At 52.7% G+C, this 16347-nt stretch overlaps 1 protein-coding gene across 2 annotated transcripts in view; it reads right to left on the bottom strand.

Annotated features, from left to right (window-relative positions):
- Positions 1-16347, bottom strand: part of MTCL1 (microtubule crosslinking factor 1) — a gene marked incomplete at both ends in the record, with an annotated part of 121892 nt that overhangs the window by 34454 nt on the left and 71091 nt on the right. The window contains 3 exons of one of the 2 annotated variants that reach the window (XM_082853445.1): positions 1732-1854; positions 9011-9166; positions 10211-11485. In XM_082853445.1, coding sequence (XP_082709571.1) covers positions 1732-1854; positions 9011-9166; positions 10211-11485 — 1554 coding nt within the window. The remainder of the gene's footprint in view (positions 1-1731; positions 1855-9010; positions 9167-10210; positions 11486-16347) is intronic. The other variant, XM_082853446.1, reaches the window with a different exon arrangement.

Raw genomic sequence — 16347 nt, 5'->3', positions numbered from 1 at the left:
ATGCGATCACTTGCACGGCCACTGTCGTGATACCAGACCGAGTTTGCACTTGAAGCTGGGATAACATAAAGCACTGGCGATTTCATTCACGCTCTCAGCAGCCCTGAGTCCCACCACCGGCTCGCTCCCCTGTGGATGCAGGACAGGACGGAGTGACGAAGCGTCAGCGCAGTTGCTGGAAATCCAGTGTCTGCAATTTATTTTTGTGTCATCTTAGGCTATCGACTGACCCTGGTAAAGTTTCAGCTGCTGAGTGCCGCTAACTCATGCTGTGCGGCGCCCAGTGCATGGCGGGTGCCCCAGAGGGGCCCCAGGATTGGCCGCTGGAGGCGCAGCCCTGGGAAGGGGCTGTTCTCTTGGTTTTTTCATCCCTAACCTCCTGGAAACGACCCTTCCTGACTCGCTGGCTCTGACCTCTCCTCCAGGACCCCACACACTTCCCAAGTCGCAGAGTTCTAGTCCTCTACCCTCGGGGAGGTGAGGGGACCCCTTCCATTCCCCTCTGAACAAGCCTAGATGCCATCTCTCCACCTCCAACTGAGGACTGGGAGACTCTCCACACCCACCCCTTTATCCTGAATCCAAGTACTAGAAACACCTGGGACCCTGCCATTCTGCTAACGGTGTCTCCAGGGATAAATTCACTCAAACATGATTTCTGGTGCAATGCAAAAAAGTTAAATTACGTAGGAATTTACCCTTTACAAAAGGAAAATTATTTCGTATTACCTAATAATACATGAAACTTGACCTATAATTGTAACTTTTAAAAAGGGGTGCACGTCTAGTGGTAAAGGAGGGTACCCGGCTCGGCTCCGCTCTGCGCGGCAAGGTGCAGAAGGGGCTCCCTTAATCAGTTTTTTGACCCATTTAGATAAGCACGACCACAGCAACACGGGGCTTTGGTGTAACGCACATTCCTTGCCAAAATAAGTTCTTGGATACACAGGTACCTTATTTTGCATACAACATGCATTTAAAATACCACGGTGCCATTTCAAGATCAACTGGTTTTTGGTTTTCAAGATACAGATCTCTCTCAAGAACAAATACAGAAAGCAGCAGCCACGGCAATTCCGAGCCTGGGTGTCTGTTTACAACTCAAGTAGATCCGGGGTGGCAGGAACTGGCTGGTCCTCGGAGGCCTGTGGGCAGTGAAGTCCGTCTCCTAGGAACTCTAGGGAAGGACTGAGTGGATGAGGGATCAGGGGCCAGGAACAGGTTACTCTAAAACAGCTGAAAGAGCTGATAAGGCCACAGCTCAGTTAACGGCAGCTTTCTGAAAACAACGGGTGAGTTGTTGATGTTTCTCTCAGAAAATTAACCTAATACTGACAAAACGTATCAATCTGCAGGACAGTGAAAGTTATGGACACGCTTTAATGTCCGGCGTTTAGGGCCCTTACTTTGCTTTGCTGGTCTGGCTGCAGGAAAGTTTAGATATCAGGAAGACCTTCCCGAGACCACAATGTCAGCATGGAATGCATGCTTTCGTGCAGGGAGGGAGATAGTGATCTTTATGAGATCCCCAGGGGGCAGCTTGAAGGGATGTTCCTTCCACACGCCCTCCAGCCCCGAGCCCAGGCTGCCCAGCCTGTGCAGGAGACAGAGTCCTTATAAAACACCTCTTGTTCGTTCTTCTCTCCCTCTCCCTCTCTGTCTCTCTCGTCTCTCTCTCTCGAGGGGCCCTGCAGACAGAGAAGGTGGTGCTGAACCGTGGTCCGTATTTACCTGCCGGATGGTGTCTGTAAATCTCTCTGCCTCCTCTTGATGCCGTCTGGCCACCTGCACAAGCTGACCCTGCAGCTCCTTTATCGATACACTCTGTTCAGGTAAAACGGGGGAGCCCCTGAGCTGATTGGTGGGACAAAGGAAGGGGTTTAGTGGCAGCAAGAACTCAGTCTGAGCTGAAGACACAGGACAAACGTGCACAAGGCAGGGACGCACGTGGAGTGACATGGCACGCGTGGGCGCGGCGGCAGAGGAGTGACTCTCGGCAGCATCCCCAGTGCCTCACCTGGGCTCCGCCTGCCCTGCATCTCTCACCCCAGCAGACGGGTGGGTAAGCGGTACCCATCACTTGAGCTTCGGCCACCACGGTAAGACAAACCAGGCCGAGAGGAGGCAGCCCCCATAGCAGCTTCGAGATGGCTTTTTAAATGCTGGTGGCGCCTGAGCTGGCAGTCCTGACACTGCCCAAGTTCACGTGTGCCTCTCAGTTGCATAGTTAATGAGTTCGTACACTTTCCTGTTAGAGTTTTCCCTGCCCCATGGGAGGCCTGTCTTTCCTCCTCATATTCCCACCCAGGATGCTCTGGGTAACCGGCCTGGGGCTCCTTCGCCAAACAGACACACACGGTGCCTTGGAGGAGCTACATAAGGTCTGCTTGCTACATTTTAGGTTAAAATACTTAAAGGAATCTTTAACATAATTGTTATTGGTAAAATCCCTTTTATGTGCAAATGGCAATGAAAGAGGCCGAGCTTCTCCTTTTGAAATGTTTTTCAGAGATGGAAACGGTGTCATATTGAAAATCTCAGTCATCATTAAAATTGAGGCGTGCCGTGCTACTCACTGGTTTCTGCTGCGTGAAGATAGGTGATTTATAAAGCTGGGGATTAGAGTGGTCTGTTGCAAGAAAAACAGTTGTCACTTCGCTAGTTCATTCTGATTACATTTAACTCATCTGTTGTTTCTCACCGAGGGTACCGCTGTTCTCCTCTGATATAAGCTGGTGTTGCCTGGATCGTCATGAGTGAAGATCACATCCCAAGAGTAGGAAATGCAGACAATAAAAGAGCAGAGCACTTGCCCTAGCACAGGGTTGACTACAAGAGAATTTACAGAAAGAAGGGTGGAGACCGAATATCAGAGACACTGGGAACTCACCACTTTGAGATAAAATGTTTGAAAGCTAGAGATTTAAGGTCATCCTCTTTTCAAGAGACTCAAGAACTACTGAGAACGTGAATGCCTCTGTACTTTGCTGGTTACTAGATATTATTACTGCAGCCTTTTATATCTACTAGGCAGAGTCTGGGGTTCTCTCTGAAGAGGGGTATTTCTCTACATATCGAGTTTACCCCAATGACTAATTTCTCATTTCTAAAAGTTCTATTCTTTTTTAATATGTGGGATCTTTTACAGTACAACTTACTTTTTTGTCCTGTTTGCTGGCCCTTGGTCAATCTGAGAGCACTTCTTTTACAGTCTCTATCTGCTAATTTTAGGACGTGGAGGTCTCAGAGTGGCTCCAGCTGCTGTTGCGCTAGCGCCATGAGCGCATCTGCGGTGGTGGGGCATTAGCTAGGATCTCGAGTGTGGCCTGGGCTGAGGATGTGTCCGCAGATGGTCTTGAATTTGCAGAAGCCAGCAGCTGAACAGAAATTCTCCTTTCCTCGGGGGTTCTGCAGCTCCAGGTGACATCAGCTTAGAGCCTGGTCCTGGTGAGGCCGCTGTCCTGACGGGTACCTGGGGAGGCTCCACGCTGCTGGGCAAGCTGTCCTATTGCCCCCCTAACCCCCGTCGTGGACAGACGCTTCTTCAGCCTTTCATAAAGGGCAGTTTGCAGGGGTGGTCCTGGTTCATTTCTCTCCCTGTCCATTTTCAATTCTGAAGTCAATTCCAACCATTGAAGATTTTCCTAACTTTCTTGGGAATAGAGCTCTATATTTAAAAGGACAGTAGATATTTTATGCAGCACTTTCTATCTACTGAGTGCCTATAGCTTTTGGCTCTATGCTGGGGACACAGCAGTAAGTAAGCGGCCCCCAACCCCTGCCCTCCTGGGGCTTCCCTCCTGCCCCTCTAGGAGTTTGGCACAGGAGTGCTTCCAGGTCACCTGGTTGCTCTTCGGCCGGCTTTACTTTTTTCTTCCTTTTGGCCATGCCGCACGGCTTGCAGGATCTTAGTTCTCCAACCAAGGATTGAACTTCGGCCCTCAGCAATGAAAGCGCCAAGTCGTAACCACTGGACCACCAGGGAATTCCTCCAGCTTTACTTTTTCTTTTTTTTAAAATAAATAAATAAATAAATTTATTTATTTATTTACTTTTGGCTGCGTTGGGTCTTCATTGCTGCGCGCGGGCTCTCTCTAGTTGCAGCGAGTGGGGGCTACTCTTCGTTGCGGTGTGCGGGCTTCTCATTGCGGTGGCTTCTCTTGTTGCAGAGCACGGGCTCTAGGCGTGTAGGCTTCAGTGGTTGTGACATGCGGGCTCAGTAGTTGTGGCTCACGGGCTCTGGAGCGCAGGCTCAGTAGTTGTGGTGCACCGTCTTAGTTGCTCCGCGACATGTGGGATCTTCCCAGACCAGGGCTCGAACCCATGTCCCCTGCACTGGCAGGCGGATTCTTAACCGCTGCGCCACCAGGGAAGTCCCAGATTTACTTTTGAGTTACATGCTACTCTGTACATTTAAAATATGAAAAGCCTCCATATTTTAACACATTTGGTACCAGCCCAAAGCTCTGAATTATTAGATGTTAAAACGAGCACTGAAATCAAGCTGATCTTTTAAGGAAAGCAGACCTATTAATTTAGTTTCTACATATTACACTATTTTGTTTGGTTGTCATCTTAATAATTATATAGACTTTTTATTTTGAACAAATATACAGGCTTCTTCAGTGTCGTTCGATTAAAAATGTGTTCCTCTGTTTGAACCTCACCTTTGAAGGGTCACAGAAAAGGACCCTTGAAGTCCTATGAGGATGTTCATCTGGGACATTTGATTCACCTACAGCGGCTCCCATGTCGTCTGTGGAGGCTGGTCAACGACAGAAACTTCTAGATCCTCCTCATCTACGACACATTTTACTCTTTTCTGGTCTATTTTTGCTAATGGAACATTAAACTCTATGGACAACTAATTGCTCCTTGTCAGGGTGCCATTATTCCATTGTTACAAAAGCCAAAATACAAGCAGGCTGTGGCAGAAATTTCCATCCAGGGCCACACAACCGCCACATTCACAGCATTTTCACGCAACACAGAGATCTCCTCCAGAAAACACGTACTTCCCCCTTCATCGCCAAGTTCCCGAAGGTTAGATTCTGAAACCATCCTCCGCCCACTCACCTGAGATTCTGATTAAGACATCGAACACACTGACCTCGTCCTGTGCAGACCGTTTACGTGAATGGACACCCTCCTCAGTGGCCCCCAGGCTGTGGGCTCGTGTTCGTCTCGACACCACAGCCACCTCCCTGTGTTATTGCTGGGAAGCCCGCAGCCCACACCTGCCCCTACGTGGCGTGTCCCACGCCCATTTACACTGCTAATTTCCTGGCCATCTTCAGAGATAGTGGCTTATAAGCTACTTTCCACACTTAAGGAGACAACTTCACTATCTCGATATACCAAAAACAAACAAAAAAGCTTTTCATTGTAGCCACTTACTTATTACACACTGGCAACACTACTTTCTAACTAGGACTCCGTTCCGCCTGCATCCCTGTGACCTCATCTCCCGTGACTTCCATTTTGTTCTGGCCGGTTTCGCTACCCCTTCTTCCCAAAGTGGCTTATCGGGTCAACACCTGCGCACACATACTTGGCATAAACCCCACGTCGTTTTATCGAGGCTGGTATGTCACAGCTGAGGCCGAAGGGAGAGCTCGTTGATTAAAGGACAAGAGGAGGGGCTCAGGAGAAGATCTCTGAGATTTCTGACCCAGAAACTCAATCCTCTGGGCACAGGCTCGGTGTCATTTATGTGTGTAATCTGACCAGTGCCCGTGCTCGGCTACTCCTCATTCAGAACTATTTTTAAGGCACCCCACACATTCCAAACCACATATTCCGTACCCTGCTCTCCTTAACAAATGGGACTCTCTCAGCAGATTTGCCGGGAGCCACGGGGAGCAAAGTCAGGGAAGAATCCGGTGCCACATGAGAATCTCGCGGATATCTACCGAGACGAACGGGCAACAGCAGTAGTGGTCCTTCTGAAGTCTGGGTGCTTTGTTCTCCTCTGAGCAGCTAACTCCTGTGTGGTTGCATTAGTGGGTTAGTGGGTGTTAGCAGGTTGTGACTCCGGCTCTCTCCGGCTGTGACAGTTCTGAGGCTGGGTAGATACACCTTCCCCTCCCCCGAGCTTATCGTGTGCAGTCAGAGGGCCAGACCTCTCACTTCACAGATCTGTTACCTGCTAACACAGTACCCTGGAAGAAGGTCGTTTCTTTCTTTTTCACCTTGTTGTTGTTACCGCTGCTACTGGTACTGCTAGTACTAGTACTAGTTAAGTTTGGGCGTTTAGCCAAACACCCAAATCTTGTCAAATAAGCACTTAACTTCTTTCCCCTTTCCCCAAACTTGAAAATCCACAAGGCAAGAAACGTAGAAAGCACTTCACAGATGGAACTTGAGAAATTGCAACTGAGAAATTTTCTGAACTTCAGCTTAAGTTCAGAAAGTTGTTTCTTCTTTTAAGCCACTGATCCTGGGGCTCCTATCAGTCCCTCCACCACCCACTCCGAGGAGCTAAGGGCCAGGAGCCGAAGGAAATTCACACGTGTACAGGAGTAGTTGGCTATGCAGACAAACCAGGGTCATTTCAAGGGCAACGGAAGAGGTAGTAAAGTAAACTGCTAACAAGGGGGAAGGATGGATTCAGAGTTTGGGATTAGCAGATGCTAACTACTACATACAGAATGGATAAACAAGGTCCTACTGTACAGCAAGGGGAACTGTATTCAATATCCTGTGATAAACCATCATGGAGAAGAATATGAAAAAGAACATATATAACTGAATCACTTCGCTGTACAGCAGAAATGACACCCATGCCACATGACGTGTGTCTTTAACCCAGAGCAGCTTCTCTGGCTGGGCTTCCCCGCTACCTGACGGAAGCTTTGTGCACTGTTTCCATTAGAGCCTCACAGGAAAGCAATTGTTGGCAATGAATTCGGTTACACTTTCATTAAAAGGTTTTAAGAGTTCTGCTCCCTAGAACTGTCCACTGTACAATTCTTTAATCCAAAGTAATATTCGAAGACCAAACTGAGCAGTCTGTCGGGGTGATGTCCACCCCAGGGATGCAGCAGCTCCACTGAGTCCAGACCCTACAAGCGATCTCCACGCGGCTCTTCTCATAAAAGGGAAAACTATGGAGCCATCAGAGGGGTCCTAGAATATGTTTCATCTTTTAGAAAGTATTTTAATATACAATGTGTTTGCATCCATAATTGAGTTTTCTCTTCTGTGTGAAATACCTTGGTGAATAAAAAATGAGAACAAAGGATGTTTAACTCCTGAGTAATTCTATTTCCCCTTCTAGAAAACGATGCTCCTGGACCTTGCCTTTCACTTTGAGTTTTTTTACTTCCTCATTAAAATGTATAAAGTTAAAGGAAACCAGACAGATGCTTAAAAGAAGAAACGTTCCACGGCAAGATAGCTGGCCACACAATTAGTCCCCCGGGGGATCTGCATTTGGAAACACCGCCCCCACGGAGACAGAGCTCGGTTTGGAGGTGTCCAGGCCCAGTGGGGACCAGTCCCTGTTGTACAGGCAGCACTCCTCACAGGAGGGGTCGGGGTGGGGAGAGGACTGACCAGGCCCGAGGAAACGGTTCTGGACCCAGTTCCACCACCAGCCGGCTGGGGGGTGGGGAGAATTTGCTGACACTGCATCACACTCTTTCTTCTCATCTGCACAATGAGGGGATTCGTCTGAAGTTTCCTTCTGAGCTACACTGTTCAGTGACCCTAAGTCACATGGCAACAGCTAACTCTGCTAATTGACCTATTACGAAGGTTTAGTTTTCCCACAGCATTGTTTGATTCAACGAAGCATTTCCCTCTGTCCAAAACCACTGCCAGTTTCTGAAGCTCTGCAAAGCACACGTGTCTGGGCAAGCGAGGAGCACACTCATCAGTCCCGCAGGATCCAGCAGGGCCCGGGGGGTGTGTGGAGAGGAGCCCTCTGACGCTCACCAGAGTGAACCAGACATGGTTACATGGGACATGCCCTGAACGGTGTATCAGAGGGAAGAGGGCTCCAGGGACAGGACCAGGGAGCAGTCCGTGGAAAACGAGGAAGGGCCACGGTGGGCAGAGAAAACGGGTGTCGACACCCCACCTCTGGCCATGGGTTTTGGTGCCAGTACCCCGTGTGCAGGACAGGGCGCAGACGGGCCGGTCGTGGCCTTACGTGTCCTATCATTTGACGTACTCTGATTGACTAGTTTTTGCTCACTTTTACTGTATATTTATAGTTATAAAATCATACAGGAAAAAAAAGAAAATCGGTATCAGCCACAGGAGCCGCAACACTCCTCGTCCTCTCCCCTGCCTTTTGGGAACTGCTATGATGCCTCAGAGCTGAATGGCAACATCCCCGCTGGGACTGATGAATGAACACCCTTCATCCCGACCTTTTCTAATGCAGAACATACGGCTCTAACCCTGCAGTAACCTGCCTCAATGGGCAGTACCAGCGCCAGACACTCACTCCTCGGGGCCACCTGTCCTTCTGCACTGGGTTGAATTACTTGCAGGGAAGAGCATTCACCGAGAGGACAACTGTTGCATACAATGGAGTATTTGTGGTGGCTCCGAGCTTTGTGGACATGGGTTGCTACGACAACGGACTGCTGAAGAGCCGCCGGGTCAGGAGAGCATCCCTGATTCTGCCCTACAACTGGAGCACCGGCATGGAAAACGTGGGGCGGGCCCACAAGACGCAGGAGGGACATGCTTGGTTTTCAGTCCTGCTTTCCTTACTGCCTGACAAGAAGCCACAGAGCACTCACCAATCAGTCTCATCCGCTTTGCCAGAGGACCCAGCAGAACCAGTGCCCCTGCCCTCACCCTGTATGGACCCCTCAGTTCAGTTGCATGCAATGGATTCTGATTCAGTTAAGTCTCCCCTGGTTCCACATCGCCCCCCCCCCCCCCGTTCCGTAGGGGCCTCGGACCCAGGTAGGAACCCTCACACCATACACGGCAAAGGAGGGGAAGGAGGGGAGGGGAGGGGGCGTGGCCGCTGGGACCCACCCCTGCTGACCTCCAGGTTGAAGCAGCTCTGGGCTCCGGGCCGGCAGCTCCCCGCGTCCCCGTCGGCTCGACGGTGCAGCTCCCGTGTGGCTCGGAGGTGCAGGGGCCCCCGCTCCTCCCCTCGCTCCTGCCCGGGCTGCCACTCCAGCTGATCTCTCAGTTTGGACTGTTAGGTGCACGGGAGGGATTTGTTTTTTGTTTTTGTTTTAAAATTTTAAACAAAACACAAAGGACAAGAGGGCAGGGTGAGGTGGGGAAGGAGGACAGATGGCTGGAGAACTACGGGATGAGGAAAAGCATGACCAGAGAAACCAACGTAAACGCAGCGGCCTCAGAGAGAAAAGAGAACAGAGCCAAGATGAAGCTGAGCAAAATGGCGGGCTGAGAGATTGAAAAGCAAACAGAGAAAGAGGGAGAAGGCGGCAGCACGCTGGTTATGAGGCGCATGCGATGGGGACGCATGAGTCAGACTCGCCCGCAAGCACACTACCCACGAAGGATACGGAAACAAGGCTCCTGCTGCTTCCTCTCTGCGGTCGCGCGGCGAAAGCCACAGTCCAGGGCGGCGCACGCGAGAGCAGTCCTGGGGCTACTCCACTCGCCGCCCGCTGCTCCGGGGGTTCTCTGCCGCGCTCCTCGCCCGGCCGGGCTGTGTCGCAGAGGGAGCGGGTGGGCTGGCTGCCTACGGCCTTCAGGGCTGGACCGTCCCTGGGGCAGTGAACCCAGGCAGGGACGCACGCGCTCCCGGGAAGTCCGCTAATTATCCTGACCATGAAGTGCGTTTGTACTGCGTCTTAAACTCCTCTTTGCTTCTTCGTTGGGACGGCTGGTCGTTCGGGACGCCAAAACAAAAAAGAAGGGACAGACTGCGACGATCCTAGCGCTGCCAGCAGGATTAGCCTTGTGTCAAGAGGGAGGAGCTCTTAGCTAAGAGCAGCGGCGGTGCGGTTAAAAGTAAGAGGAAAAGGGAGGAAGAAACAAGGCGACAAAAGAGAGCTAACTCAAATCTAAACCAAACTGGGGGGGGGGGGGTAAAGAAAAAAAGGAGAAACCCGACCGATAGAAAGGTTTTGGTTGGAACTTGAGGCTTTAGTACAATGCAGGTTTGCGATCATAACCAAGCAGCCGTGAGCAGGATGAGCTGCAGTGCGGCAAGGCCAGCGAGGAGGAGGAGGAGGGAGCAGGGAGGCAGAGCCGGGAGCCCCCTTACCTGCAGGCCCGGGCCCAGCTCCTTCCCCAGGTTCCCGACGGGGGAGTCCCGGGACACGGAGGTCACAGAGGACAGGAAGCTGGAAGACTCGGTGAGGTGGGGCAGAGGGGACAGGCCCTCCCCCAGCCGCTCCACCTGCTCCAGGAAGGCCTGGAGCTCCTTCCTGAAGGCCTTCATCCTCGCATTGAGGGTCCCCAGCAGCTGGGGCTCCTCCTTGGCACCCTGGACGCCGGCTCCCGACAAGGCCCCACCGCCCTGCAGCGGCACGTCCGTGAAGCCGTCGGTGTCGGTGATGATGCGCTCCACGGTCCGCTCCAGCCGCTCGGCCTCCTGCCTGATGTTCGCCAGGCGCTCCGAGCCCTCCCGAGCACGGAGCAGCTCTGCCGGGCACTCACCAGCCTCCGACGGCTTCCCGCTGCCGAAGCCCGACGTCTTCTCGAAGGTCTCCTCCGAGTCGCTCTCGCCGCCGATGGGGCCCTCCCGCCAGGGCTGCAGGGCGCGGCCGTCCTCCCCGTCGCTCTCTTTCTTGCCCGCGTCGCTGTCAGCGTCGCTGTCGCGGGGACTTGGGGCGCGCGGGCCCGGGGGCGCGACCGGGTCACAGCGTGGGGCACCCAACAGCAGCGCCTGGTTCTCATGCTGCAGCGTCAGCACCTTCCCGCTCAGCTCCCTGATCTGCAGCCGCGCCGCTTGGAGCTCCTCCTGCAGGGGCGCTCCGCCGCTCGCGCCCCCCGCCGGCCACGCGGGCTCCGGCCGCGGCTCAAACTTGAACTTGCTCAGCTCGTGGGTCAACTGTCGGTTGTGGTCCTCGATCTCGGAGATGGACCTCCGCAGCAGCTCCGCCTCCTCCTCCACGAACTGCAGGTGCCGGCGCAGCTCTGCGGAGGACTCCAGGGAGTCCCCGAAGGGCGAGGTCGGAACGCCGGGCAGGGGCTCCCGGCCCGCGGCGTCGCGCTCGTGCTGGCCCCGCAGGTCCTCCATCTCCGCCTTGAGGCCCCGGTTCTCCACCTCCAGCTCCACGATCTTCCGGCCCAAGATGCTGGCTTCCTCCTCCACCAGCTTCAGCCGCAGCTTCAGCTCGGCCTCCCGAGTGCTGGGCGGCCCACCGGCCTCCCCCGTGGGGAGCGGGCTGTCCACGTCCCCGTAGAGGGCCTTGTACCTCTGCAGCTCCTGTTCCAGCCCGTCCTTCTCCCGCCCCAGCCTGGCCATCTTCCTGAGCATCAGCGAGCCCTCCTCTTTGGCAAACTGGAGCTGGCACCTCAGGTCGGCGCTGTCATCCTGCCAGGAGAGAACAGCCCAGAGGACGGTTATTTGAAAATACCCAGTGTTCCTGTTTGTGACGATTTCCCTCGCACCTCGCCCCCGACACACGCACACACAAAACACCGATCTTCCCATCAGTGCGTGGAGTCGCTCATTAGAGGGACCACGACAGAGCCAGGGTGAGCCCGGGGTCTTCATGGGGGCACCGGGGACTGCTGGTGGTGGCTTTGTCACAGAACAAAGGAAACCAAACAGTTTGGAAAAACGTGCACATGAAAACCATCACCCAGGAGATGAGTGAATGAGATGAAACCCAGCCCCGTCAGCAACGCGGCGACCGCCCCCCCCCCCCCCGCCCGCTCCGGCCCCTGTTACTTTGTGGGTCCACCCTGACAAGTGAAAGACCCCAGACCCCTTGCTCAGCCTGGGGCAGGTAGACAGGCCTCTGTGGCCACTTCCACCTGTTGCCACCTACCTCCTACCTCATCAGAGGGGTGGGCCAGCACCTCACAGGTATTAACAGGATGGGGAAGCCAGGTGACCCCAAATCAGAGCCTGGCTTTGCTGGAACCTGAGACACGGCAACCCAACTCTCCTCCTCCCCTGCCTCCCCTCCCCCAATGAATCACAGGGATGGCATGAGGACAAATCATGAGATGATGGGCATGAGGGTGCTTTGGAAGCCGAGCTGCACAGTAAATACCAAGCTCTGACGGTTAGTATGAAATGGTTACTGCAAACCTAAGCCCGGGTGACTCGCACCCTCCTCTCCCCATGCGAACTTGACTTTGGTTACGTTCTGCGCCTTTAGTGGCTGTAACACAGCACGAAATTAAACTCAGAAACCCAAGGCCAGGTGTTAAGTGGTTTAAAACCTGAGAAGTGGTGGTCATCGGGATCCCAGAGGGTTCTGGAGGGTCACCGGAGCAGGCTCGCGGCTACTAAAAGCCCACACTGCTCGGCTGAGGTCCAGAAGGCAGTTTCTGAAGCAACTGGAAAGTGGCCTCTGCCTGCGCAGCGCAGGTCTCAATGCCCTGAAGCTGCGTGAACTCTTCATATTCAGTGGCTGGCAACAGTGACCGATTTCACGAATCATTCCTCTGTGATTGGCTACCAAGTTTCAAAAGGCTGTCATGGGGTCAAAGGCTTAGGCAAAGGCTCCCCCTGCCACACAAACTCAGTGATGCGCTGGGTGGTGGTCACACCCCATCAACCCAGGGGAGGGAGAGTCGTCATCTCCACGGCAAGTCAGCCCCCCGGGGGAGGATGACTCTTCCAGATCACTTGTGTGCAAACAGGCCCACAGGGCTGGCGCAGCCTCATCCTCAGAGTACACGGCTCATTCTCTGCCCTGTTCTTGTCGCTCGCTTACCATTGGGCAGAAAGACATAGAAACGCCTCCCCGGGTGCCCACACCTTTCCTCCTCCTTCCACCCCTAGACCCCTCCTGCCCGAGCCACAAACCCATGGAAGGAAAGAAAAGCAGAGTGACAGGTTAAGATTCAAAGAAAAATCACAGGCCAGCTGTGAGCCAGAACCACACGGAAAGCAGCCCTGGTGCTGCCCGCGCACCCTCTGAGGGACTCTCTCTCACGCCACCTCTTGGCAGAGGGCCTACCGGTCCCGCTCCTTCTGTCCACGGCACCAGGGGCTGAGCGCAGAGCCCTGGGGAACCAGCCCCTTTTGTCCAAAGCAGAACCCTCAATCAAGGTCGTTGTGAAGGTCAAAAGGAACAGCATATAGCTGACTAGTTTGTATGTAGCCAATCTCCACACTCGAGCACGCTGAAGCCAACCTTCTGCTTTGTCTGAAACTCAATTAATTTGGGGAAAAGGAGCCAGTAATTCTGTTTTGTTTTTTTTTTCCTGTTCGCACATCAGGAGAGTTACGTATAAATGTCACTGGGAGGAGAGCATGGTCTTCGTGATCTAAGAACTTATCACATTAAGGATCTGGGTTGTTTTTGGTTAGGCAGACATAACAAGGGTGTCTGTGACCTGCTCAATGGAGCAAGATGGGTGATCACTGCTGGGGTAATGATATATATATATTTTAAAGGGCCTACATCGAATACACGGGCTGTAAAAGACATACTATATTTAATCCTAAGGGGAAAAGCATACTTATTTGTTGATTCATTCATTCCTTCGGTAAATACTGAATACCTACTATGTACCAGAAATTGGCATGTTAAACAACCCGGTTTCTTAGAACTTTTGAGAGTAGAACAATCAAAAGCATCTTTTCAATTTTTGGTAAACATAGATTTGTAGGAAATCTATTGTATCCAAATACACAGAGAGGTCTTTGTTGTCACAGGAAGGAATGGAGTTTGAATAAACTAAAATACATATCAATGGAGATAGATTGTCAATACTTTGTAAATGAATCAGTTTGGAGGTGACAAGTCTGGGATAGGAAGACCCTTAGCCCCATCATTAACTTGATAGCCAGTGTTTGTACTGTGTCCAAAATCACCTAAACGATCCTATCTCCCCGGAAGCACAGAAACTCGACTTCGTGCCTGGGGACAGACGTGGAGATCAGAGAGGAGAATGTTGCCAGCCACAAGGGAACTCCACCTCCAGCCCAGGACTCAAGCCTGGGCGGACCCAGGGATGGGCAGGGCCCCAGCCCTGACAAGTGTCCTGACCCTACTTCCCTGGAAACTCACAGCTGGTGAGGCCTTGAGGCGGTGGAGGCCAAGGGGCAGAGTCACCTGCACAGTTCAGGATGCTTTTGTCTCAAACCAAGATCAGAGGGTCTCAGGCCATCTCTCCTGAGGGTTTCCCCCAAAAGTTGAACTGAGAAATCGGGGAAGGCACACGAGCGGCACATGGAGACTGGGCCTTCCCCAAGGGTTCTGTACTTGGTTGTAAGTACTCATCTGCACCCCCCTTATACAGGTAAAAAAAAAAAAAACCCAGAGAGCCCTCAAATTGCCTTGATTTCTAGAAACCTCACACCATCCGCCCCCACCCCCTCTCTGCCATTCCCCACAGTCTGATTATAAATTACAACCATCCTTCTCTGTCTCCTTGAACTTAAACCCAGGTCAGGTAAAGAAACAAGATTCTATGATAGGGCTTCCCTGGTGGCACAGTCGTTAAGAATCCACCTGCCAATGAAGAGGACACGGGTTCGAGCCCTGGTCCAAGAAGATCCCACATGCCGTGAAGCAACTAAGCCCGTGTGCCACAACTACTGAGCCTGGGCTCTAGAGCCCGCAAGCCACAACTACTGAAGCCCGTGCACCTAGAGCCCGTGCTCCACAACAAGAGAAGCCATCGCAATGAGAAGCCTGCTTGCCGCAACTAGAGAAAGCCCGCTTGCAGCAACGAAGACCAACACAGCCAAAAATAAAATAAATTTTTTAAAAAAAGATTCTATGATATACCCTAGTGAGCGTCCAATTCATAGATTACCTGAGGATTGATCAAATATCCCAAAAGCCTTCCTGTTCCTTAAAGAAACTACCCACATACGAGAAATTCTAATAGATGATTAAAGCATGCTTCATTTCTATGCAACACCCATGCATTACTAGGCCTGACTAAACCATGACTAACGCAGTTTTTGACAGAAAGGCCATCTCTGAAGCCAAGGGAGTGTGTGGCTTTAACAAAGGGATCAGACTTCCTCACTCAGTGGAGGCGGCTGGAGCAGTGTTTTGGGGGCTGGGTGTGTGGGGAGCTGGGCTCAGCCTATTCTGGGGCGGGAAGCCAAGTCCTTCTAATAAGATGGGGAATCACAGCCTCAGCTAAAGCAGCACGGGCTGGATACCCATCTTATCTTGTAACTGAAGACTTTCTAAAACTCAGCCAAGACTCCAGGGGAGGGGTCTAGGCTGATCTCAGGCTCTGGTTTCAGGAGATGGTCCGATAACTCCAGGAATGCAGCGTGAAAGCAGGTCCAGTAACCTTCCCGCGTGACACACCTGGTGCAGGCAGAGAAGGCAAGCAGGGCATGGAGGGGAGGACACACACAGGGCCACCGCCGCCACCACCAGCGGAAAGGCCTTGACAAGCGACAGAAATATATCGCTACGGGTATATATTCTTTGGCTTGCAAGTCTGCCGTCTGGCCAGCCCCCCAGCGCTGCCTGCGCGTGCGCCTACCTTGCGCCGGGGCGCCAGTTTCCTCTGAGTTCTGGCTGCGGACCTGCAGTTCCCAAGGTGCTCCGTTCCACCGCTCTGCCAGACAGAAACTCCTTGCTCAACGATCCCGCAGGCTGGGCACTTAACCTGCTCCCGAGCCCGGGTCTCCCCTCTCCTGCCCCAGCCTGACTGACCCTCGGGTGAGTACACTGCACGCTGTCCATCCCGCGATGGGTAGAGGTGACCCTTTTAAAGAGAAGCTCTTCCCTGGTCAGGAGCCAGTACGTTGAAACAGACTCAAAGCCCAAGGGGGCTGAAGCTCCCAGGAGTGGGGACGACAGATTTTAATGTCGCCCTTCTTAGCGGATTCCAAAGGGAGATTTGGGGAGCAGAGACGTGGAGAACAGTTAACCTCTGGCATTCCTCCAGCTCATGCAGCCAGGCCCTCCGTGAAGGCTGCTCTGGGGATGGGGGACTTTGGAGAGGGGAGAAAGCAAAGGGAATCAGGTGTGGGATTCACAGGGAGGCCGGCCCCGGGCCTCGGAGCTCGTAGTTTCCTGGACTTACTGCATTTCTCTAACTAGTCCTCCCTCTGAGAGCTCAGGAAGCTGACACCCCAATGATGCCTTGTTCTCGCCAACACCTAATACTAGCAGCAGTTTTTTTTTTGTTTTTTTTTTTTAAAAAGAAGGAATCCAGCAAAGCGAGTGTTCAGAAAAGCTAAGGAAGTTCTGAAGGCCACGTGCCATGTGCACAGAAAGGGCCCCACTCTTACCACCT

The sequence above is a fragment of the Leucopleurus acutus genome, assembly GCF_964270905.1.
Source record: "Leucopleurus acutus genome assembly, chromosome: 13".
Taxonomy (NCBI): Eukaryota; Metazoa; Chordata; class Mammalia; order Artiodactyla; family Delphinidae; genus Leucopleurus; species Leucopleurus acutus.
Note: the sequence above shows the minus strand (reverse complement) of the source record. Positions and strands in the feature narration are given on the sequence as shown.